At 37.6% G+C, this 25,576-nt stretch overlaps 1 protein-coding gene across 2 annotated transcripts in view; it reads right to left on the bottom strand.

Annotated features, from left to right (window-relative positions):
- LOC307176228 (UDP-N-acetylglucosamine--peptide N-acetylglucosaminyltransferase 110 kDa subunit-like) overlaps window positions 1-24,954 on the bottom strand; it is a 33,416-nt gene extending 8,462 nt beyond the window's left edge. The window contains exons 1-3 of one of the 2 annotated variants that reach the window (XM_079902145.1): window positions 24,887-24,954; window positions 23,162-23,229; window positions 14,782-14,954 (exon numbers count right to left, since the gene is read on the bottom strand). In XM_079902145.1, the coding sequence (XP_079758271.1) occupies window positions 14,782-14,889 (108 nt within the window). In that variant the 5' untranslated portion in view covers window positions 14,890-14,954; window positions 23,162-23,229; window positions 24,887-24,954. Of the gene's footprint in view, window positions 1-14,781; window positions 15,272-23,161; window positions 23,230-24,886 lie in introns of those variants that run through there. The other variant, XM_079902144.1, reaches the window with a different exon arrangement.
- Between the last annotated feature and the right edge of the window lie 622 nt (window positions 24,955-25,576).

Below are 25,576 nucleotides of genomic sequence, written 5' to 3'. Positions count from 1 at the left end.
GATCTCAAGTATGCCAGTAGAATAGCAGACTAAGCTCAATTTAATGTACTCTTACTGGAGACACATGTAAATTCTGGGTCAATTTTGAAAAAGTTAAAAGCACATAGCTGAGATTAAAAGAAAGAAAGGAACACCTGCATGTTTCAGAAAGTAACAGAGAAATTAAATCCAGAGAAAGAAGAGCGGACTGATGTCTGTGGGTTCCGTTCCTTAGTATAGGCCTTATGTAAATAGGGGCTGGAGCAAGAAATCTAACATTACCTTGTGGCCAGGAATTTATAGACTCAGGATGGAACAATATTGAGAAGTTGGTACAGATATCCTACAGAAATTTCATGAGGAACTGCTTAGTCCATTAAGAGGGCCAAGGGCGGTGGTGAGGAAGATTGGTATCTCTTGAAAACCTTCAGGTACAGAAAACAGCAACACCTCTGAAAAGTAGGCCTCTCCTTTCCAGCGTTGTGATGGCCAGGTTGTCACTAACCTGTAAGGCCCTGTATGAAGCAGAAACTGCAAGGAGAGTAATTCAAAGAAAAACAGATGCAGGATGGGTGTGGCAATAAATCCTAGGACCCTATCAGAAACAAAATTAAAACCACTCTAAAGGGAAATTTTAACAAACCAGAGCAGATAGTATCCTAACCAGAACAGAATAATAATTCTGAGGAAGTTGCTTTAGTTATTTAAGTAATATTCAATGCATTTCCATGGCCAGGCCCTTTTGAAGAATTCTAAAACATATACAAACAATTCGTTTACATCTTCTATATCCCACCATCCAGAGCAAAATTCACTTAAGTACTGTACTGGTGGAAATTGGGCAGCACTATGGAGACAATAAAAAGGTGTTTACCATCAAAAAACGTCAAGGTAAGAAAGATAATGTCTAATTTTTAATTATCCTGTGGTTTATTGAAATCTTTTGGAAACCCAAAATAGAGAAAACCTAGGAGGCAATGAAGACTTAAATCTTTAGAGATTTATCAACTCATCTATAAAAGCTTTATTAATCTCTTCTTTTAATACCATTCCTGAGAGGTATAAATGTGTCCAGTGATAGGGTTGAAGAAGCCTGAGAGAATTTCAATTGTTTACTATTCTTGGTCAGCTATTAAGACCTTTCAGGAGCATCTTGATTTTCATGGCATCATCCAACAAAAAGCAGGATATTTTACAGAAAGTCCTGGTCCACTTTTTGGCTTGCTTTTGTGTTTATGTTTTTGGTTTTCTCACATTGGGCGGTACATTAGGCTACCTATTGCACACTCCCTCATTCATGCATGCATTCATTCAAACAATATTTACTGAGTTGAGATATTTAATTAACACCCAATAAATGATGTTTAGATGAATGAATGCGCTTTTTATCAAAGTAAGTGTAAGTACTGAGAAAAATTACAGAATGTATGATCCCAGCCCCACAAAAGCGTATGATTGTGTTGAGGATATAACATATGCTGGTGAAATAACTAATATATCATATTGGACAGTTTCTAAGTTCAAAAATGAGTTTTTGTAAATAATCAGAGCCTAAGGAGGACAAAGAAGGGACAGTTCATTATGGGTTGAATCTATCAATAAATGTACATTTCAGATGAGATTTGAGATTGACCTTAAAGAAAGAAGAGGACTTAGATATATGAACAGAGAACAAAAAAGGCATGGTGATAGCATGTGCATAGATAGTGTGGCCAATATTTATGTTCTTCATTAAAGACAGTCAGAGATAACCCAAATGTAACTGTTTCCATGGGTCCATTCTCAGTACCCAAACAAAACGGCAAATCCTATCTTAGTAAAACTAATGAAAAACACAGTCTTTAACGAAGACATTGTGAAGGAAAGGGGGAGAGAAAGGCTTGCGTCCCACACCACACAACAAAACTTATTTAATTATTTGTTTCATTTTCTCCCTCTGAAAATTTCCTCTCCCTCTCTCTGTACGTCTCTCTTCTCCCACATCTGGCCACACTCTACCAGCCACCTTTCCAGATCTTTCCAGAACTCTCCATCCTAGTTTCATTATGCCACAAGTTGAACATCTCACAGGTCTCCAGGATGCCTCCTCATCACTTATTCCACAAAGACAAACAAAGGACACTTCTCAGGATCAAGTTTCTTGGAAGGAAGAGGTCACGAGGAGTGATTATAAATAACGTAAGGTGGAGAGCAGTGACTTAAAATACCATTTTTCCTCTTAGAATGTGAATACAGGGAACTTTGGGAAACTAGAAAATCTAGAAAGGATTCATTGATAATTGTTTATTTTCAATGAATAAAATAAAATGTAATAATACGGCTAAACTCTGACAGATTAACTTTTTCAAAAGTTGCTTTCACACACCTTCACTGTTGGGATGTTTGATAAACACATCTTTCTTCTTTATTTGCAGATACTGGCACCAAACTTTCAAACAATAAGAACCTTCCCATAAGTCCCTTGCCAGGCAAGATTAAGGTATAACAATCCAAACAGATTTTTGAAGAAGATAACTGGTTGAAAGCACAGGAAAAGAGCTGGGTTGCCCTTTTTCAACGGTCACATGATGAGTAATGTGGGAATTGGTTTACAAAGTCTCTCTCCATGAGGGGCTAAGGTTAAGATTAGAACTTCTGAGGCCAGAAGAGCAAAATAACTACAACAACACACATATTTTCAAGAGCCGCCCTTTGGATGTGAGGGATTGATTTTTCCCACGCTTTTTTCAGCAACCCAACTGGTGTCTTTATTAAATGACATAAGGGAATACAGTGTGGCCAAGAAGGCTTAGATTTCCTTAGCCGCAAGTCAGATATTCTCAAGTGACTGTCCACTCAAATTAAAAAGAGAGATTTACAAGAGGAAACTGGATACAACTGAGTGTACTTTTATTTCAACCCTTTATCTGAATGCTTTGTTTTGATTTCAGTTCTCCACTGAAGTTGCCTACATTAATATATTTTTAAGAACATTTCCTTAAGTTGAAGTATTCATTCAGTATATTCATTTACTATAATTGAGAAAAGCCAAATGACTTAGGCAAATTCATTTCTATATTGCCACAGCAGTGTATTGTGAACTAAATGACACCTGGCAGTTCTTTACTCAGATACTAACTCAATTAGAAGGCAGAACAAGGATACCTACCCATTCAGGGAAGGAAAGGTCACTTAGCCTCTGTAGCTGTCTTAGGTCTCTTATCATCACAGTAACAAACTGAAGACTAAAAACCATACGATCATCTCAATAGATGCAGAAAAAGCTTTTGAAAAAATTCAATATCCATTCATGGTAAAAACTCTCCAGAAAGCGGGCATACAGGGAACATACCTCAACATAATAAAGGCCATATATGACAAGCCCATAGCTATCATACTCAATGGTGAAAAGCTGAAAGCATTTCCCCTAAGATCAGGAATAAGACAAGGATGCCCACTCTCACCACTTTTATTGAACAGAGTTTTGGAAGTCCTAGCCACAGCAATCAGACAAGAAAAAATAAATAAATAAAAGGACTCCAAAATGGAAAGGCAAAAGTAAAACTGTCACTGTTTGCAGATGGCATGATACATAGAAAATCTGAAAGACACCATCAAAAAACTATTCGAGCTCAAACATGAACTTGGTAAATTTGCAGGATACAATAGATTTCTATATATAAATTTTGTATTTCTATACACTCACAGTGAACTATCAGAAAGAGAAATTAAGGAAACAATCCCATTTACAATCGCATAAAAAAGAATAAAATACATAAGAATAAACCTGCCTAAGGAGGTAAAAGACCTGTACCCAGGAAACTATATGACACTCATAAAAGAAATGAAAGATGACACAAACAGCTGGAAAGATATACCATGGTCACGGAGTGGAAGAATTAATATTGTTAAAATGACCATCATACCCAAGGACATCTACGCATTCAATGCAGTCTGTATCAACATATCAAGGGCATTTTCCACAGACCTAGAACAAATAATTTTAAAGTTTGTATGGAAACACAAAAGATCCTGAATAGCTAAAACAGTCTTGAGAAAGAAGAACACAACTGGAGGAATCATGCTCCCTGGCTTCAGACTGTGCTACAAACCTACAGTAATCAAAACAGTATGGTACCGGCACAAAAACATCCATCACTGGAACAGAATAGAGAGCCCAGAAAGAAACCCATGCACTTATGGTCAATGAATCTATGACAAAGGAGGCAAGAATATGCAATGGAGAAAAGTCTGGGCTTCCTTAGGGATGGTTTCATCAATTAATTTGTTTTCTTAAATGGACCATACTTTTCCATGTCTTTGTATACCTTGTGAGTTTTTTGGTTGAACATTTGGCTTTCAAATATTATAATGTGGTGTCTATGGAAATCAGATTCTCCCACTTTCCCAGGGTTTTCTGGGCTTTGGATTGTTGAAGGCTGTAGTAGTCTGTTTGTTTAGGGACCTTTCCAAACTAGTTTTGCAATGAGTGTACTCCTTATCATATGTAGGCACTGAAGTCTCTGTTCCTTTAGTTCATGTTTAGCTAATGTTTTGACAGAGATGTCCTTGAATTCCCACACCTAAGACAAACAAAAACAAATATACACAAGCACATCCACATGCACACTCAAAACCACACACCTCTCCCCATTGTGCAGATTGCTGGATCACTCCTTCAACATTTAGCTGACCTGCACTGAGGTCAGGGCTCAGCCCATGGTAAAAGCTTAGAGACTCCTCTGGTGTTTTCAGAACATGCATCTTATCTTGAGTATGCATGTGGCTTTCTTAATTTCTCTGGACACATACTTTTTGTATGTTCTAAGTTCCCAAAGAATCTCCCCCAACTTTTGCTCCTGCATCTTATGTGGTCTATTGTATTTCAATGCACAGTCTTCTGCCCCAGCCATCTCTGCTTTGTTAGTTCACCTTGCACTTTTTTTGAGCAATGACCGCTGCTTTTCCAGACTGTGTTCCAGGTTAGCTAAGACAGAGATAAGCATCTTGTGTCAGTCCTTCAGGTAGCTCCCAGACAGGTTAGAACAGATACACATAATAATCCGAGAGTATGGTCTCTTCTGCTCTCTCCTGAAGCAGGATTGAGGGCCCCATACTAGGAATGGTCTGCTGCTACTTTAAGACTATCACTGCATTAAGACCCCACCACTTTAAGACCATCACTACACTAAGAGTAGATGGGGCAAGGGCAAGTAAAAATGCCACAAAGCTTTCCTGCCATTTTCAAATTGCCTCTTCCCTGGTTCAGTATGTGTTTGCTTGCTGTAAATCTTTGCCTGATTTCAGGACTAAGAGAAACTCAAGGAACGCCACAACAAGAAACAGTATAATCAAACTCTCAGATGCCAAAAGACAGAGAAAGAATCTTTACTCCCAAAGGAGAAAGGAAAAACAAATTTGTTACAAAGCAGGGATCCTCAAAAAGGTTCATAGCTAATTTCCTATCTGAAACCACGGAAGCAAGAGGCCAGACATATTTAAAGTGCTGAAAGAAAAAAACTGTCCACCAAGAATTCTATATTTGGCCAAACTGGTTTCAAAACTTAGGGAGAAATTAACACATTCCCAGATGAACAAAGGCTGAGGGCGTTTGTTTTACAACTTCCTAACACTGCCCTATGACAAATGCTAAATTGAACCTTCAGGTTGAAATGAAAGGACACTAGACAGCAACTCGAAGCTGTATAAAGAAATAGAAATCTCCAGTAAAGATAAATACATGGGCAGATACTAAAGCCAGTATTGTGCTACTGGCTTGTAACTCTACTTTTTATTTCTTACATGATTGAAAAAACAAATGCATAAAATAATCATAAATCCATGTTATTGGGCTCACAAAGTATAAAGGTGTAATTTGTGACAACAATAATGTAAGGAGGAGGAATGGAACTGTAGAGGAACAGAGTTTCTGTGTGCTATTGAAGTTGGTTTCAATTCAAATGATATTGGTTGAACTTTAGAAGGGTAAAGTATATGCTGTCCGCAAAAAACTCACTTGATTTCAAGAGACACAAGTTGGTTGAAAGTTAAAGCACAGAATAAAATATCCCATGCAAATAGTAACAAAAAGAAAGAAAGAGAGAGAGAGAAAAAGGAAGGAAGGAAGGAAGGAAGATAGATCTGGGATGGCTACGTTAATATCACACAAAATAAACTTTAAATCAAAAACTATCACAAGAGGAAAAGGAGGCCACTATATGTTGATAACAAGTTCAATCTATCAAGGAGATATAACAACTATAAACATATATGTACCAAACATCCCCCAAATATGTGAAGCAGACATTGACAGAATTGAAGGAAGAAATAGATAGTTCTAAAATAATAGTTGGAGATCAATACCTTGCTTTCAATAATGGATAACACATCTAGACAGATCAGTAGAGAGGTAGGGGGACTGAATAACACATTTAACCAACTAAACCTAACAGCCATATATAGATCACTCCACTCAACAACAGCAGAATACACATTTTTCTCAAGTACACATGGAACATTCTCCAGGAAAGACCATATGTTACGCCACAATACAAGTACCAATACATTTTTAAGAAACTGAAATCATACAAAGTATCTTCTTTAGCCACAGTGAAAGGAAGGTAGAAATCAATAACAGAACCATTGGTAGCCATTTCCCATCATGCCTGCCACACATGATATAAAGCAATGAAGGGGAAAACATAATTGACCATTTAGAAAAGTGGGAAAGAGGACATACCATTGACACAGAGGGTGTGCTGTTTCCCGTTCTCAGGGATAGAAATAAATTAGCATCATTTATTCATTAGTGTGTTAATTTCTTGGTCAATCATTGCGCAGCCAGTGTTTCTGCCTGATGGGAAGATTTCCTATACTCAGTGTTGAGTCGAGACAACCTTGAAAGGGACATTTAAAAGGATGATACTGTGATGGGCTTAGCAGTACCCTTCCTCCTATGCCAGTATTTAGGCTGGGGTATTTCCATGCAGTGTGTACAATCGTAGGCCCCAGGTCACCAGAATTTAGTTGGATTCGTTTTGTTAATACATTCCCTCAGTACTTTGTCTTTTATTTCACTGTTGCATTTACTTCATTCTTTATTATCACTGCGAAACAACTTTGTTTCCTGTTCAGATGCCAAAAAGTGGATATCAATACCTCCTGAGTTTTACACATCACAGATCTGTTTTACATATCAGAGACAGAGACAGCAACTATTTCCAATGACTTTGAGACATGCTTTGAACATGTGATTAACATGTGGAGTGTTGAAATGTGTGTCGAGCTCATTACACTTGCTCTAAAAGGTTTCAAACTGCAAAGATTTAAAAATCTTTATCTTTGAATAGTTTTCCTGTGCTGTCCCTTTGTGTCAGACTGTTAATGTGCAGTCTGGCACCTTTAAATAATGTGGCTTTGTAACCAATTATTTACATGTTGTTTTATCCACAGAGAATCTTTTTTTTAAAAAAATAAATTTATTTATTTTTGGCTGTGTTGGGTCTTTGTTGCTGCACATGGGCTTTCTCTAGTTGGGGCGAGTGGGGGCTACTCTACATTGTGGTGTGCGGGCTCCTCATTGCTGTGGCTTCTCTCGTTGCGGAGCACGGGCTCTAGGCACTGGGGTTTCAGTAGTTGTGGCACGCGGGCTTCAGTAGTTGTGGCTCATTGGCCCTAGAGCACAGGCTCAGTAGTTGTGGCGCACGGGCTTAGTTGCTCCGCGGCATGTGGGATATTCCCAGACCGGGCCCGAACCCATGTCCCCTGCACTGGCAGGAGGATTCCCAACCACTGTGCCACCAGGGAAGTCCCCACACAGAGAAGCTTAAGGTCAAAACATACAACTCGATTAACTACACGTCCTCCTGTTCACATTTCCCTCATCTTTTCTTCATCTTCTGCCTATGTTTCCTTGGCCCTGTTTATATTAAGTGCTTTTGCCATTATATTTGATTGTCTGTATTCAGGTGAGTTACCACAATGCTTTATGAGACATGGTAGGATATAAATGCATTTAAGTTATATATATATATATATATATATATATATATATATATGTGTATATATATATATATATGTAGTTTGCTTGAGTGCAGTGTGTTTTGTTTTCTGTACTGAATTCATTAGCATGGGTCGGTATAAAATTTAGCATAGGTCAATATGTAATTTGTAAACTAATAAGGTCTTAAAAGTGAGGAATTAAGTCTTTTAAATTTAATTATTTATTGTAAAGAGCAGAATAGCATACATAAACAGGTGCCTAAGGAAAATTTGTATTCTAATATGGAACTCTCATGAACACTTTTTTTTTCTTCTAATGGTATGATAGTAGGCCATTTGATTATTTCTATTTTTATGGCTTTAACTTTAGAACAATGAAATATTCGTAAATTTTAAAAAAAGTATTTTTCTTTATTTGATGCGGGTGGGATACTGGAGAAATGAAAGGTCAAACACCTATTGAGGAATCCATACTTGTCTATATATTGTGTACTTTTATTTCTAGAACTGATTTAAAATTCCTAAAAGGATGCTATAATAAGTTATTATGCCATTTTACAGACTGAATTAAGTCAATTTCAGGGAGGTATAAAACTTGCCTAAGGCTATCCAGCTACCAAGCGGTAGAAGTGAGAATTAAATCCAGGTATACCTATCGCCAAAGTTTCTGTTCATCACTTTACATCATCCACTTTTAATAACCAATGCTTTCCTGCTTACAAATATGACTGAGGTTGCCAGACAGTCAACATTCCTTTTTAATCAGATAGAAAAATTACTGTTGGCTCTCTAAAGACATATTCCTTTTCCATTAAGTGACTTCAGTTGTTCAAATGATACTTCCAGACAGTAGTAATCATACAGTTGGGGACTAAGAACAGAACTCGGGGATGTGTCTAGCAGTCAGTAAAGACCAACTGGGCTCACTGATGATATTTACGGTCATTTCCTCTAGACTAACATAATCTTATTAATAAGACCCTAATAATTCACAGCAGTGCCCTTGCCTGATTGTTTGTTCTTCTCCCTCTATCACTCTCTCTTTCCCCATATTATTATTATTTTTGGCAATTTTTGGTGAATTAAATTCAGGGATTAGTACTCAGGAGTACTCGTCACAAAAGCAGAGAATCTTAGCTCACATCAAAGGAAGAAAATAGAGAAAAAGTATAAATTATATGAATACACACACATACACACATGTGCCAACTATATGCTGCACTTCTCCAAAATCTATTCAGTATCTGCACATTTACTGTATATTAGCAGTAAGACCAGAAATGAGCGTAACGCTCTGTTTACAAGGCACAGAAAAGAGACCCAAATATGGAAATTACTAGCAATGAGAATGGGGAAGAAAGACTACAACAAGGAATGTAGATGATATTTTTGTTTCCTAGCTATGATGCCAAATATTGAACTTTCAACGTGAGACAAGGAGGCCATAAAAAGTTGTATTAGTTTCCTAGAGCTGCCATGACAAAGTACCAGAGACTGAGGAGGTTAAACAACAGAAATTTACTCACTCACAGGTCTAGAGGCTAGAAATCTGAGATAAGGTGTCAGCAGGATTGATTTCTTCTCAAGTAACCCTTCTTGGTTTGTAGATGCCATGTTTTCCTTTTGTCTTCACATGGTCTTCTCTCTGTGCATGTCTGTGTCCTAATATTTTCTTTTTATAAGGACACCAGTCATAGTGGATTAGAGCCCACCCATTTGACCTCATTTGACCTCAGTTACCTACTTAAGGGTCTTATCTCCAAATACAGTCATATTACCAGGTATTGGGGGTTAAGACTTCCACATATTAACTTGAGCAGGACACAATTCAGCTGATAATAGAAGATAAGAGTAATTTAAGCAAGTAAGTAACTATTGTTTACAGTGAGTTGCTTAAGGATATGAATTTACTCAAGAAAACGAAGAAGAAATTACATAACACTGTACGTTATATAAAGATATTAAATTAATCATCATAACATCCTGTGAGATGGGCATTAAATTATACTAAGCAAGATGAAGCAACTTATCCAGAATTGTATAGTTGGTACTTTCCAGAATTTAAACCAGGTATTTTCCCAGTTCCACTCTACGTTATATATTCATTTCATTAGTTGAAATGAATTTTGAGTCTTCATTCTGCTTAGTTTCTGAAGTTACATGGGGATAGAATGGAGTTGGATCTTTTCAGTGACATTCACACATGGGGAAGGAAATTGAGTCCAGAAGCTTCAGCAATGTTTCCATGGAGAACACTAACAACAGAACCAGAAACACCGTTATCCTTTTGGTTCAGTGATCTTTCCTGAAGCACTACAAGAATCAATCTTAAGAAGCCCAGTGCTTTCCAAACTTTCACCAATGGGCTCTGTAGGGTCCTCTAACAGTATCTAAGAGACTAACTAGTTTCACATCCCAAGCCACTTAAGACAAGGAGTTTTCATTGTTCTCTGTGAGGAAATCAAGTGACAATCATAGCTGGTGATTTAGGATAGTTTCTTCAGGGCCCAGGCAAAACCTAATACACAGTAATAATCATTGTTAACTGCATCTTTGACAAGGATTAATCAGGTATCAAAGAGGTCTATAAATTGGGAGAAATTATGATCAAAGAGAAACACAGACCACAGATATTTAATTAATGCTCAATTATTTATGAGTTTAACTTTGGTTAACCTAATTTTCCTTCTTCTAGACAATTTCCAATTCGTCTCCACAAAGAGACCAGAATAAGCACCTTCCAATACAAGATTTATTGTGTTGCTTTAATTTAAAGCATACAGTGACTTCTACATTCACTCCACCAAGTTTTGCCAGGAGAGAAAAGGAGACGTTATAGTTTGTCTTGAATTAGATATGCCACCATACTTGACTTAGCTCATCCTACTGGAAGCACTTTGAGGGCAGATTCTACAGTCTTGTCTTACATCCTCTACGGAATCAAGCCAAGGGAATCACACACAGTTACAGCTGGAAAAACATTTGTTCTGGGTTAATACTTTTAGCCTTTACCACCAAGACTTTATCACCAAGACCTACCTTTACAGTCTCTAAACAGGAGACCTTCTTGCCTTCCCTTTTCATATTGACTAGGAAGGTAAAGGGAAGAACTGAGAAGTACCCAAAGTCAGCTAGCAGCCAGCACAGATAAATCGTCTGCGGAGATATTGTTTCTTTCAAAAGATATAAACATAAGAGGAAGTCCTAGTGTTTGAAGCAACTGTGCATAATAAAATTCCATGAAAACCTAGAAATCCAGATGCAGATCAGTAACATATTGGTTAAATAAGCTGTTATGTTCATGCAATGGACACGTGTACATACATTAAGAAGAATGAGATACTCTTTTCTATGAGATTCTCTTTTCACTGAACTCATCAGTGCTGCAAACACAATGTTACATAATACTTTTTCTTTAACATTATATCAGGCATCCTCATCTTGTCCTGCATTTATTGCCAGTGTTACTAAAGTCTATCACTTACCTCTTTCTCTTTTAGACATATAATTTCTTCTTACTTTGGAAGCATTCATCAATCCCTATTTTACTCTTTCTTTTAAATTACAAATGAATATTGAATTTTATAAAATATCTTTTGGGGGATATTTCAAGTGATTGTATACTTTTGCTCTCCTTTGACCTTGTTATATGGTAAATTATATTTTGTTATTTTATATTATGCTATTTATTATATATTGTATTATGTTTACTAATGACATTTATTACATTCTAATTACATTATTTTTAAGGTAGCATTTTGTTTTAGATAGACAAAACAACCAGTGAGATAGGAAGCATCTTAAAATTAGATGCGAGAGCATAAGGGAATTGAGATTAAAATAAAATTCACGTTTTGGATCAGCAGCAAAAATTATTCAACAATAGTGGGAAAATATGGCTATCACAGAATTACTAAATTCTAGATACAGCAACTAGTTAAAAGTGAAAAAATAATGAAAGTGTAAAAGTATCAGAAACCTGGGAGACTTGAAATAAATTATTCATGAGGAATACCTTTCTAAGATACAAAGAAAAAAGGATACATTTAATTATATAAGAATTAAAATTTTCCTCATGGCAAAATGCACTACAAAGGTCAGAAAACAAGCAAAAGAAATTGGGAAATATATTTAGAAATGGATATGCCTTCTTTACAACTTTTGAGAGAAGCACATGTTTCTTTTTCCTTTAACCTGTTATGTGGGTATTAATCTATAATGTAAGTGCATGGTTCCTTTCCTTTATCCTGTAATGTGAGATTTAATCTATATGGTAAGTGCATGGTTCCTTTCCTTTCATCTGTAATGTGAGCGTCAACATGGGGCACTGTTTCCAAGCACAGACTTTGGATGTTCCTGTACTGGTCCCGTCACTGACCATCCACAAAAACTCACAAATGTTGCTTTACTTTCCTGGGGATTAGAGTCTTAGCTAAGAAACGGAAGCAAAATAGAACTTTCCCCCAGGGATGATAGAAGGTTTAAAGGAGTAAATATGTAAGTGACTTGGCACAGTGCCTAGTACAAGAGAGATCAATATAAGTACTTACCAATTTTTTAAAGAGACACATGAAAGAAATAAAATGTGGTGATTTCAATCTATTGATATATATTCTTGACATTAAACTACATTGGATGACCTAACTTGCTCGTGCTTTTTCTTACTCTAGTGAACTTGGGTAGCTAATATCATAGTTTAAAATTTTTCCTTTTATATTTACAAGTAAATTTGACCTGTAAATTTCTTTTTCCTTACAGTCCTAATCTATTTTCAGTATTAGGATTATATAGACTTCATAAGATGAATAAAGGAGCATTCTTCCTTTGCTACTCCCTAGAAGTTTTTCTTTGTTAATATTGATGTTATCTGTTTAACAGAAGTTGGATAGAATTCACCTCCCAAATGATCTGGCCGGGTCTGGTATTTTCTTGGTGAAAGCTTGTAAACTATTGACTTAATTCCTTTACTGGTGCAAGAACTCCAGCTACAAATTTCCTCTTGTGTCAGTTTTGGTAAACTTTAGGAGCTAGGAAATTGTCCACTTTACAGAAATGTTCAAATTTACTGGCATTTCATATATTCTCTGTTTGTACTCTCTGCTATAACATTGTCCTGATTCTTTCTGTATATTGTTTACTTACGTTTTTGTTTTGCTTAATCAAAGTTTGTTTTTTTAAATCTTTTCAAAGAATATTCTTTTGACTTACTAAATCACCTCAATTTTATACTTTTTTCTGTTTTATTAAGTTCTGCTCATATCTTTATTGTCTATTTTTCTATGTTCTCAGGGTTTATTGTTTTACTCTTCTGATGTCAATTAAAACACTTGGTTATTAATTTTAATAAATCTTTTTACTTATAAACAGTTGAACTTTTTGAAGGTTCCAGCTTAGTTGTACGTATCTAAGGGTCAGCTCCTCCTCACAGTTGCTGGCCTAAGGCTTAGCTCACCCTATAGCAATGTATATACTGACATTTTTTCCCCTCGACTTTCTGTGTTTTGCTACTTCTCACTTCTCTTTGCAGAGAAGCCCTTTGAAATACCCTTAACTTATTTTACAGCCAATAAGTCTTTAAAATACTGTGTATTTTTTAAGATAAATCAACTTATATAATTAGGCAGGAAATCTGATCTGCCATATTTTTAAAAACAGCATAATTTCACTCTTCTCCACGATTAATCTGCTGTATTACACGACCTTCGAGTTTTTAGCTTTATCAATGACATGTACTTTAAAAATGTCTGAAAGATCCTACCCAGTCTTTTAAAACATCCTCGCTCCTTGTTTCAGTTCTAGTTTTATGTATATTTTCTGCCTGGCACCTGATTATTCCAACATCTGATGGATGGCCTTGGGAATCTAATTCTGGTATTGATTGTTTTTGCTGATTCTCTCCACTTGTAGCTGATTTCTTCATTATTGTGTAAATTTAGATCATGAGCTCACGTTTAGCTAAACTTTATCTGTGGGAACGCTATAGGCCTGTGTTGAAGGTCTACCTCTCCAGAAAGGGTTTAGTTTTGTGTTTGGAATACCACCGATTTGGGAGCATTTTAAGTTAATTTCTTAGCTTCTGTTTGCAAGACCGCAAATAAATTTGCAACCCAAACACTGTGAACACAGATCTGCGGTTCAGAATTCTCAAGATTTCCTACCTGTTTCCTACCCAGAGCAGAGGCCAAGAGAATTTGGTCTTAGTCTCCCTTTGCCAGCAGATATTTTTTTCTCCTGGCACACCCTTTCATTACAGGTGAAGCCAGGGATAGGTAGGTTTAGTTCTAACTTCCCATCTAGTAGGGATGGAGTCTTACCTCCTGCCTCCCATGTGGTCATGGCCATTTAAAAACAAGTCTCTATACCAGGTGTGTCATTCAACTACGGCCTGTATTCCAAATCCAGACAGCTGCCTATTTTTTATGGCCTATGAGCTATGAATAATTTTCACGTTTTAACTGGTAACATTTTAAATGGTTACCTAAGTACCTAAATAATACCCTCAATTTTGCCTCTTTGGTCTACAAAGCCTAAAATATTTGCCATTTGGCTCCATAAAAACAGGATTTCCAGCTTCTGTTCTAAGCTATCAAGATCTTCAATGCACTCTTAATAGAGCTATAACTCTCACACATGTACCACCCTTCCTTCATGGGTCCTGGAAATTTCGACTGCACACTTCCAAAATCAACCACGCACTTAAAAATAAGTTGTGTACATTTAACCTAGCATACCTAACCCTTTTCTTTTAGGAGAGTTTTTCAAGTAATCTTGCCCACCGTATTCTTCAGAACTTCATTAATAATGGCAAAAAACTGGGCTTACCTGGTGGCGCAGTGGTTGAGAGTCCGCCTGCTGATGCAGGGGACACGGGTTCGTGCCCCGGTCTGGGAAGGTCCCACATGCCGTGGAGCGGCTGGGCCCGTGAGCCATGGTCGCTGAGCCTGTGCGTCCGGAGCCTGTGCTCCGCAACGGGAGAGGCCACGACAGTGAGAGGACTACGTACCAAAAAAACAAACAAAAAACAAAAAACGGCAAAAAATTAAAACAACTTAACATTCAACAAAAATGGGAAATGTTCATAACAATTATAGAAGCACATACAGTAGAAAACTATAAACTGTTATTGAAAGAGTGAGACATAACCTTTTATTCTTAGAGAACTATGTTTATTTAGGTCCCTTTTGTTTAAATAAGTGTATTTCTGTGTATGTATGTATACAGTCATGTATTTATATACACATACATTATTTGTATGATATATTTATATAAACATATGAAATACATACCTATACACATACCTTTGATTTATATTTGTATACATACACAGGAATATAATTATATATTATATATTTATATACATTGAACTGAAAACTGGTAGTATACATATATATCGTGTATAAACGTGTGTCTACGTGCATGTGTAGAAAAGCAGGTTGAGAGATATGGAAGCATGAGTTAGACAGGGTTCAAGATTTTAAAAGTAGTTATGTGTAGGTAGTGAGGTTAAGGCCCATTTGATTGAAAATATTGCATATTTTTACATCAATTGTTATGATGACCAGATTCCTTTGTAAATAAAATTATAAATAGCTATACATACTGGTATGTGTAATGTATAGCTAAAAGATATATAGTTTTATATATGTATTATATTTATATTATATAATACAATTATACATTATATATTATATATTATATATTATATATACATTATATATTGTGTTATACAGAATATATTAACTATAGTGTATTATATCAGATGATAATAATTATATATTATGATATAATTGTTTTATAATCAATATTATAGGATATATCATATTAATATTATGAACATATTAACCATAGAAATACATTTCATTACTCATATATTTTGTATATAATATATGCTAGGCAAAAATATATATTAATATAATACATAATTGTTATACATTAATATAAATATTAGTATATTACATTTATACATCAATATAATATTTAATATTGGTATATTTATATTATTTTTAATATATACATAGCTAATGCTCTTTAAAGCCATCTGCTACAAGTAGAATAAGACCAGGAGTATGGCCAAAGCAAATTGTAAAAATATTAGATTACTTATATTCATTTATATGTCATTTTCCTGGAATCTGCATCTGGCTATTAGAGAGGACACACAGCAAAAACAACAAAAAGTGCCCAGGACATAGGATCCTTTATTCACTGGAACCTCAAAGGAAACACAGTGCTATTCAGTCCCCCTTCAAAGAACCAAGAGCAAACCTTGAAGCACCCAGTAAAAGCCAATTCAAACAAGAAAGCTTTTCCACTTAAACTGGAAAATGTTAAGTTCCCAAGAGACCCCCTACATCAACCACTGAAGCTCATTTGGCAGTAAAAACAATAATGTTCACCGAACAACAAGAAACGCAAAACAATAGGTGTTTTACCAAAAACACAAAAAAGCAGCTAATTAGTGTCTTTCCTGTTTGAGAGAAGGGGGTGGGAAGTGGGCAGAAGACCTGATAGGAAAGATAAAAAGAAAAGGAAAAGGAAAATAACAGTTTCCAGTTTGACACTCAAGCTGTCTTCTGCATCCATTTCGTCAAGACCACCAAGTCAATGTGGAGGCTTTTTCCTCCTTCCCTTTTCTTTTCATGAGACCCACCACAACCAGCACTGCAGATTCCATCGAATTAAGGAATGCTGTTGCCTACATGTGTGAATGAGCTGTGAGTAAAGTACTGAAGTAGAGGACACCTAAAGTGAAACGATTTCATGAATGTCCACGTGGCTGAGCAGCAAGTTAACCTTTCATAGATGTGCTAAAGAAGAAGAGTTGGGTTTTATTTTATTTACTTTTCCCTGGACTGTGTTGAATGACTATCATCGACAAGTTCAGGCTACTTTTTGCTGAGGATCAATGCACTGGGAGAGCTGAGAGAACACTGAACAGTAGAGCTGTCTTTTTCTTGACCAGTTCACCTTAGTTTCCCAAACTCTAAGTCTTTCCCTAATTCTTTCTCCTTTTTATTGTAGTAAAATGAACATAACACAAAATTCACCATTTTGATCATTTTACAATTCACTGTACCATTCAGTGGAATTTACTACTGTCACAATGTTGTGCAACTATCACCACTGTCCAACTACAAAACATTTTCATCACCCCAAGAGGAAACATACACCCATTTTGAGGAGTCATTCCCTATTTCCCTCTCTTCCAAACCCCTGGAAACCACTAATGTATAATATTTTCCGTGTGTATGGATTTGCCACTGCTGGACATTTCATATAAATGGAACCATACAATATAGAGCCTTTCGTGCCTGACTTCTTTCACTTAGTTGCATCCATGATGTAGCATGTATCAGTAATCCATTCACTTTTATGGCTAAATTCCCTGATCCTGTTTTCTTCATACTGTTTGAATACAAAATTTAAAATAAGTTGAGAGTGAAGCTCTGTTTTAAGGGCACATCTACGAGGCCAATTCTTTTAAAAAAGGTGAAAAGGGAGATATTGTTGTGAAATGATAATCGTTGAGAAGCCTCAGCCAATTTGATAATGAAAAGTTTGGGAAATGTTGCAAAAAAGTATCTGCTTTATATTAAAAGCCTCTTAAGCAAGGATTCAGGAGACTGTCTTTTTCTTGCAGGTAACTTAAATGAGTCAGAAGGAAATAACTGCGCTTTAAAACAGATTTTGAAAGGATTCTATTTATTCTTAATAGACGAATGGGAGTACAAGTAGTTCACATCCAATATGGACTCCCTGTCCAAACACTGTTTATCGTTTTAGCCACCACTATCGAATTATATTTCTTGAGAGTAAGGCAGCTCCATTCCTGCATATTACTTTTTTTTCCTGCATATTACTTTTTAAAATTCATCTATCAAATTCATCAATCCATTGATACAGTATAAACAAGAGATGTTCGTGTTTCAGTGCAGTTCAAATATCAGGTATAAAGAACCACCAGCAAGAAAAAGAATCCTATATCTCTTGCCAGAATGTGGTCAGCTCTGGGGTGCTTTGCTAGCTGAAACACACTTTCATTGTTAAGAGGATAGAGGCTGTTTAAGAGGGATGAGAGCCAAAAAATGTTAACTACGTGTATGTGTTAAGAACAGTGCTAGGTTATCTCATATTCTATATCAGCCAAGGCTCACCATTTTACATATGTGAAAAGCGAAGTTAAAAGTGTTTTAGTAGGGCTTCCCTGGTGGTGCAGTGGTTAAGAATCTGCCTGCCAGTGCAGGGGACGCGGGTTTGAGCCCTGGTCCGGGAAGCTCCCACATGCCACGGAGCAACTAAGAGCATGTGCCACAACTACTGAGCCTGCACTCTAGAGCCCGTGAACCACAACTACTGAAGCCCACACACCTAGACCCCATGCTCAGCGACAAAGAGAAGCCACCACAATGAGAAGCCCGCGCACCGTAACAAAGAGTAGCCCCCGCTCACCGCAACGAGAGAAAGCCCTCGCATGGCAAGGAAGAGCCAACGCAGCCAAAAATAAATAAATAAATCTTTTTTTTTTTTAAAAAAGTGTTTTAGTAACTTACTAAAAGGCACGCAATCAGTAAATCTGAGCAAGAATTCAATCCCAAATCTGTCACACTGAAGTTTAAGCTAATACATGAGATTAATAAAAACAGCACTAAATTAAAAGTTCAGAGATATTTTTAATTTCATACTCTTTCACTAACGCTCTTTGGAGATAAATCATTTCTTTTATATGGGCCTTAGTTTTCACAACTATAATAGTTGGAAGCTTGACTAGATGATCTGTATGTAGTCTTCCAATTCTAAAATGTTCCACTCATTTGGATTCCTACAATAATTGCCCTTGCAATACATGCATGCTGCCACCAAGTAGTCGTAGAGACTATTAGTTCCTTTTATATCCCTAGTGGGGAGTGCATTTTGACATCAGACTTACCGGTCAGTAGTACAACCTGTTACTATAACTATAAAATAACAAAATAATCTGGTATTATTTCCTGTAAAGCAGAAGCTTTACATTGTCTGTGAATCATATCAGAATCACCTGTAGGTTTGTTTGGTTGTGTTTTAACATCTTTAGTGGAGTATAATTGCTTTACAATGGTGTTTAGTTTCTGCTTTATAACACCTGTAGGTTTTTAAACATAGAGGAAATCCATAACCCACTGAATGAGAATCTTCAGAGACAGGACATGGGCATCTGGATTTTTGGGCTCCCATCATCCGTATATTTTATTTTATTTTATTTTTTGCCTATGTACAATATTTGTCACATCCTCTTGAATCTTTAAATGTTTCTTTTTGTTTTAAAATTTTAGCATATTCTATAATCTTCACCTACTTTTCATAAGCTGTTATCTGTTATGTTTATTCGATCTTGTGTTTCTCCTGGTTGTCTTCTTTATTTTCTTTTTTTTTGGCGGGGGGGGGGGGGGGCCCTGCCTCATGGCTTGCAGGATCTTAGCTCCCTGACCGGGAATTAGACCCCAGGGCCCCAGCAGTGAAAGCGCCAAGTTCTAACCACTGGACCACCAGGGAAGTCCCAAGACTTCTGTTTTAAATGACTTTTTTCCCACTCTAATTCATTCCTGGGATCAGTTTCATGTTTGAACATTAAACCAACCTTGCATTACTAGAATAAAGCTACTTTGATTGTGATATATGATTGTTTTACATACCATGGATACAGTTTGTGCTTCTGTTTACACATTTTGCATGCATGTTCAAAAGAGAAACTGGCCTGTGATTCTATTCTTGTAATATTCTTTTTAGTTTTGATCTGAAGCTTATGTTGGCCTTATAAATATTTTGAGCAATATATACTTTTCTGTTTCCTGGAAGATTTTTATGTAAGATTACCAATATTTCTTCCCTAAATATTTGGAACAATTTACTTGGAAAGCCATTTATCCCTGGAAATCATTTTCTGTAAAGGTACTTAATTATACAAACAACTTTTGCAGTAGATATAGGTTTTTGAGATATGTTTTCTTTCTTGGGTTAGTCTTGTTAGCTTGCATTTTTAAAGAATTTGTCATTTTCGATGAATTTTCAAATTTATAAATATAAAATTATCATAATTTTAACAGCTTTATTGGGATGTAATTTACATACCATAACTTCAACACTTTAATGTATACAATTCAGTGGTTCTCAGTGTAACCACTAAAAGACTTGTGTAAGCATCACAACAATCCAATTTTAGATTTCTGTCCCCCCACAAAAAACCCATTACACATGAACAAGCTTTTTTCAATCTCCTCAACCCTCTCAGCCCTAGGCAACCACTCATCTACTTCCTGTCTCTACAGATGTGCTATTCTGGGCATTTCATATAAATGGGACCGTACAATATGTGATCTTTTGTGAGTGGCTGCTTTTACTTTACATAATGCTTTCATGGTTCATCCATGTTGTAACATGGATCAGTAGATCATTCCTTTCTATAGCTGAATGCTATTCTATTGTATGGATATTCCACATTTTGTTTATTCATTTATCCGGTTGTCATTTGAATTATTTCCACTTTTTGTTTTTAGAAATAGGCTTCTATGAACATTCACGTACAAGCTTTTGTGCAGACATAAGTTTTTATTTCTCTTAGGTATATATTTAGTAGTGGAACTGCTGGGTCATAGGGTAACTCTATGTTTAACACTTGCAGGAACTCTCAAGCTGTTTTGTAAAATGGCCGCACCATTTTACATTCCCACCAGCAATGTATGTGGGTTTCAATCTCTTCTCTTACAGCCTAGCATGTCATCTATGCTGGAAAACGTTTCACATGTAGTTGAGCAGGATGAGTATTTTACTGTTTGGTTGAGTGTTCTGTAAACATTTATTAGGTCTTGTTAATTCATAGTCTCGTCCAAGTCTTCTATATCGTTGTTGATCTTCTGCCTAACTGTTCTATCCATTATTGACTGTGGAGTACTGAAGCCTCTAACTAATGATGTGCAATTATCTATTTCTTCCTTCAATTCTTCATGGATTTTGGTATTTTCTTCTTCATGTATTTTGGTTTTACTTTATTCAGGGCAAATATGGTAAAGATTTTTGTATCTTCCCTTTCTTTATCATAAAATGTTCCTTTTCATATCTAGTAACCTTTTTGTTTGTTTTAAAGTCTATTTTTTCTGGTATTAGTATAGCCACTTCAGCAATGCTTACGGTTGCTATTTGCATGATGTATATTTTTTCATCCTTTTACTTTGTACACATTAGACTTTTGAATCCAAGCAGTGTCTCCTACAGAAAACCTTTTTTAATACCCAGTTCGACAATATCTGCCTTTTGATTGTACTGTTTAATTCATTTACATTTAGTTTTTATTACTGATATGGTAGGATTTATTTATGTCTATCATTTTACCTTTGGTTTTCTACATGTCTCATGTTTTTGTTTTTTTGTTATTGTTGTTGTTCCTCCATTTTCCTTTTATAGTAAGTAGATATTTTCTGCTGTAACATGTAATTCCTTTAATGATTTTTAACCACATTGTTTGAGTAATGGCTGCACTAGGGCTTATGGAATACATCTCAGAATCTCTTCAGATTTTTACTAGGTTCATTCCAGATAGAAACAGAAACTGTACTTTTATAGAGCTGTATGCCTTCCCCTCTTTTTTGTTTTTATTACATTTATATATGTTACATACTTAACAACATATTATAATAATTACTTCTCACAAGCTTATTTTTTCAAAGAGCTTAGAGAAGAAAGTTGAGCAAATAAATATTTTTGAGTTTGTCGGGTAATCTATTTACCATTTCTGGTTCTCTTCCTTTCTTCCTGCGGATTCAGCTTATGATCTACTGTCATTTTTATTCTAACACAGCTTTGTTCTCACTGCCTTCGTTGTGCCATATCATCAAATATATGATTTTTTTTATGTTATATAGAGAACAATCCAAATATAGTCATATTGGTTAGGCACTTACTTTTTAAATTTGTTAAGAGAAGAAATTTGAAATTACAGTATCTTTTATAATTCCCTACACAACTGCTCTAGTCAGCATTCTTTGTTTTGTTTTTATGGCTTGAGTTACTGTCTGCTATCATTTGAAGAACTTCCACTAGTATTGCTTGTGAAGCCCGTCTGCTAACAGTGAACTCACTCAGTTTCTGTTTCTGTTTCTGAGTTATGGTGAAGTATTGATGACAAGTTGTGGAGTGGTAGGAAAAACTAAAATGCGATGTGCTGTATGATGTATGTTTCACTGAAGTGTCTTGGTCAAATTCTAATGATTTATGATAGAAATCACATAAAGCAAGCATCACAATTCTCCAGGAATGTTCTGTAGAATGCTAATGTTAATGATGAATATGTGATCCCAAATCTTTCACTTGTATTGACCTTATCTCATTAATTCTTCTCCCAACAATGCCATAACTAGAGTTGAGTTCTAAAGTGTACCTTCCTCTTTTCCAATAGAAATGGTCCCACAATTTCAGAAAGTTCTCAAAGGTGAAAAAGTGCACACGGCGCTTATCACGTTTGCAAATGCCAATGAAAATGCTAAGGTAACACTGTCCAAAAGGCAATATTCTTCTGTGAGGGCACCCAACTTTAAACAAATACACATATTCTAAATACAGCTTAAATCTGTGACATGTTTTGGCCAATGAAGTGTGAGCAGACATGATGGCCTTCAATGAGCAGCAGAGGCCTTAAATGGGCTTGTGCAGTTGGGCTCACCTCTTATGTTTCAGTGAACTTTGTGAGAAGACAGGGCCTGGGAGCTGCGGCCTCACAGTTGGGCTCCAGAGGAACATGTGTGTTACAGACCTCAAACTGACCCAAAACACGGAGCAAAACCAGCCATCTAGAGGTCTAAAAGAGAGCCACTGCAGCTAGCCAATAGGTCCAAGAAAAATAAATTCTTGTTTATGGAACTGAGTTTTGGGTCGATTTGTTCCAAAGCATCATCACAGCAAGAGCTGACTAACACAACATCCTCCAAATCACTGTTATGTAAATGGCTGCCACCATGCCTACAAGTAAGGCAATTGTGTACTCAAATTGTGAGAGTCCTTGAACTCTTGGTGCCTCTCCAACACAATGTACATGGCTAAATTTCCACAAATAAGTTCACTAATATACCACAAAGATCTCCCTAAGCTTTTATTAAATGTAATGCAAACTTCTTTCTTTTCATTTTCTGCTTCTACATAGTTAAAATGCTTTTTATCAATGTAAAATGGCTCTTACCTTTTGGCTTCTGTCGTGAGAGTCTTTTGAACTCTGAAACACTGTAGGATATCACCTATATATGGAATCTAAAACAGACAACAATTGAACGAATATAACAAAAAAGAAGGAGAGTCACCGATATAGAGAACAAACTAATGGTTGCCAGTGCGGAGGGGGAGGAGGGGGCAATACAGGGGTGGGGAAGTGAGAGATGTAAACTACTGGGTGTACGACAGGCTCAAGGATGTATTGTACAACACAGGGAATATAGCCAATATTTTGTAATAACTGTAAATGTAAAGTAACCTTTAAAAAGGATATAAAAATTTTTTTAAAAAGAACTCATACTTAAAATTCGAAACAATTTAAATGTCCATCAACAGGAAAATGCACATATAAATTATCGGATTTCCCTACATGGGAATCCTACGTAGCGAGGAAAGTACATGAACTAGACTAGTCATATTAATTAATTAATTTGCTAGGTTCATCCAGGTTCAACCTAGCAAAGATAACACTAAATAAAGCAAGTAACAAGAGAAAACAAAATAGAATACGATGTGCAGTTTAAGAATACTTAAAATTGTAGCCTACATAGAAAGACATCCATGCCACTGATGGAGACCAAGTTCAGAGGAGTGGTTACCCAGGGTCAGCTGGGGAATTGCTGTGCTTGGGAAAGTGGTCACCCCTGAGACTCTTCAACAGGAATGGTAATGTTTCACTTCACACGCTGGCTGGAGGACGGAGGAGTGTCTGCGGATGTTATAATGTGAGCACGCTGCATGTAAAACCCATTGCTGACCACACCTAGGGGAACTGATGCATGGGAGCTGGTAGTGGGTGGAGGCATCCAGAAGGTGGTGGTAGAAGAGGAACGTTGTACACGTAACGCCTAAGGCCTGACCAGAGGACGACCACTGCTCTAGAAACTGGACACAAATCCAACTTCTACGGCCAATCTTAGAAGACAAACTGAGGCATATTTAAAATTTTAACACTTTATGTGCGCAAAAATAGATTCAATTCAGGCACCACAAAGCGGAAGAGGTGAGGAGCACTCCAGCCACAGGAGCTGCAGAGATGTTTATTTTAAAAGGGCAGAAGCAAAGCAAGGAAAAGAGTGATTTGCTATGGCTTTAACGCCTAGTTGGTGGTTTGTGACTGGGTGTCCTCAGCGCTGTTCGTCACCCTGAGGCGCTGACAGGCTTAGATTTTGGTTGGTTTAAGTAGGCGGCCGCATCGCTAGAGACACCGCAGGCTAACGGCCTCCTTGCAGGGTTAATTTACTAACACCAATTGTCTGAGTCCTTCCTCTTACTCAGTCACTTCACTTCCTACGCCTCACTTTCTCTTCTCTAAAGTGGATATTCAGTAGTAAATTCTCTGTGGAGGTGTCAGGACAAAACAAAGTGATTATTAGGAACCACGATCATGTCCTGAATGCACGGAACACGTCACCGTTTGCCAACCACCGTGTCAAGTCAGCAGAAACGACAGAAATTAAGAGCTCTCCGCAGAAATTCACACACCTGTGCACCAGGTAAGGGACCACAGGCAGACGTTCACTCAGCCTTTCCTGCGTCCCTCACGGAGTTCACGCTCTCTCCTGGGCGGAGCGAGCACAGACACTTTGCGGGAGTTTAACTACTTTTAAAATGCACTGATACAACCATGTCTCACTTTTGTTTGGTTCAGTCAGCAAACGCTTTTTGGAAACCCCAAATTCTCCACACCTCCTACCTTTTGCGCTGCCGTAGTCTCGAAGCTGCCGACACCGCTCCTCAGGCCGCGTCGTCAGGGGAGGCGGGTCTGCGTGCTGCTCCTCAGGCCGGGTCGTCATGGGAGGCGGGTCTGCGTGCGGACGCACGGCGAGCGCGCAGAAGTCCTCGAGCCCCGCCCCCACGGGCCCGCCCGGAGGCTTAAGCCGCAACCCCGCGGCTCGGGAGGGCGTTGGTGCCCGCGCCAACACCAGGCCGCGCGTGGGCTCCGGAGCGCGGCATGGAGGGCTCGGCCTAGCTGGGGCCCGTGGCCCTATGTCTTCTGGCTGCGACGCCGGTCCTGCGCACGATGCGGGGCCGCAGCTGCCGGGTCGCAGCCGCCGGGCGGCGGGCGCCCGAGGGGCTGGGAGGCGAGCCGGGACCCACAGGCGGGTGTGGGCATCCTGTCTGCAGCCAGCGTCCCCGAGGCCGCGCTCAGGCCATGATCACTCGGTGAAGCTGCGCCCGGACAGCACGGCCGACTCCTTCTCGCGCTCTGAGGACCTGTGCGCGCTGCAGGACTCGGTGCCTCTGCCCTCCGTGCGGGCTTCCCTGAGGGAGGGCCTGCTGGACTTAACGCCGACCGCCTCCGCGGGGTAGACTGGGCGCCACTCCGGAGCACCCTCTGCCCCTGATCTGTATCCAGAGCTTCTTCCAGCCACGGCTTGTCGAG

The sequence above is a fragment of the Stenella coeruleoalba genome, assembly GCF_951394435.1.
Source record: "Stenella coeruleoalba genome assembly, chromosome: 17".
Classification (NCBI taxonomy): Eukaryota; Metazoa; Chordata; class Mammalia; order Artiodactyla; family Delphinidae; genus Stenella; species Stenella coeruleoalba.
This window is presented reverse-complemented; position numbering and strand designations above follow the sequence as displayed.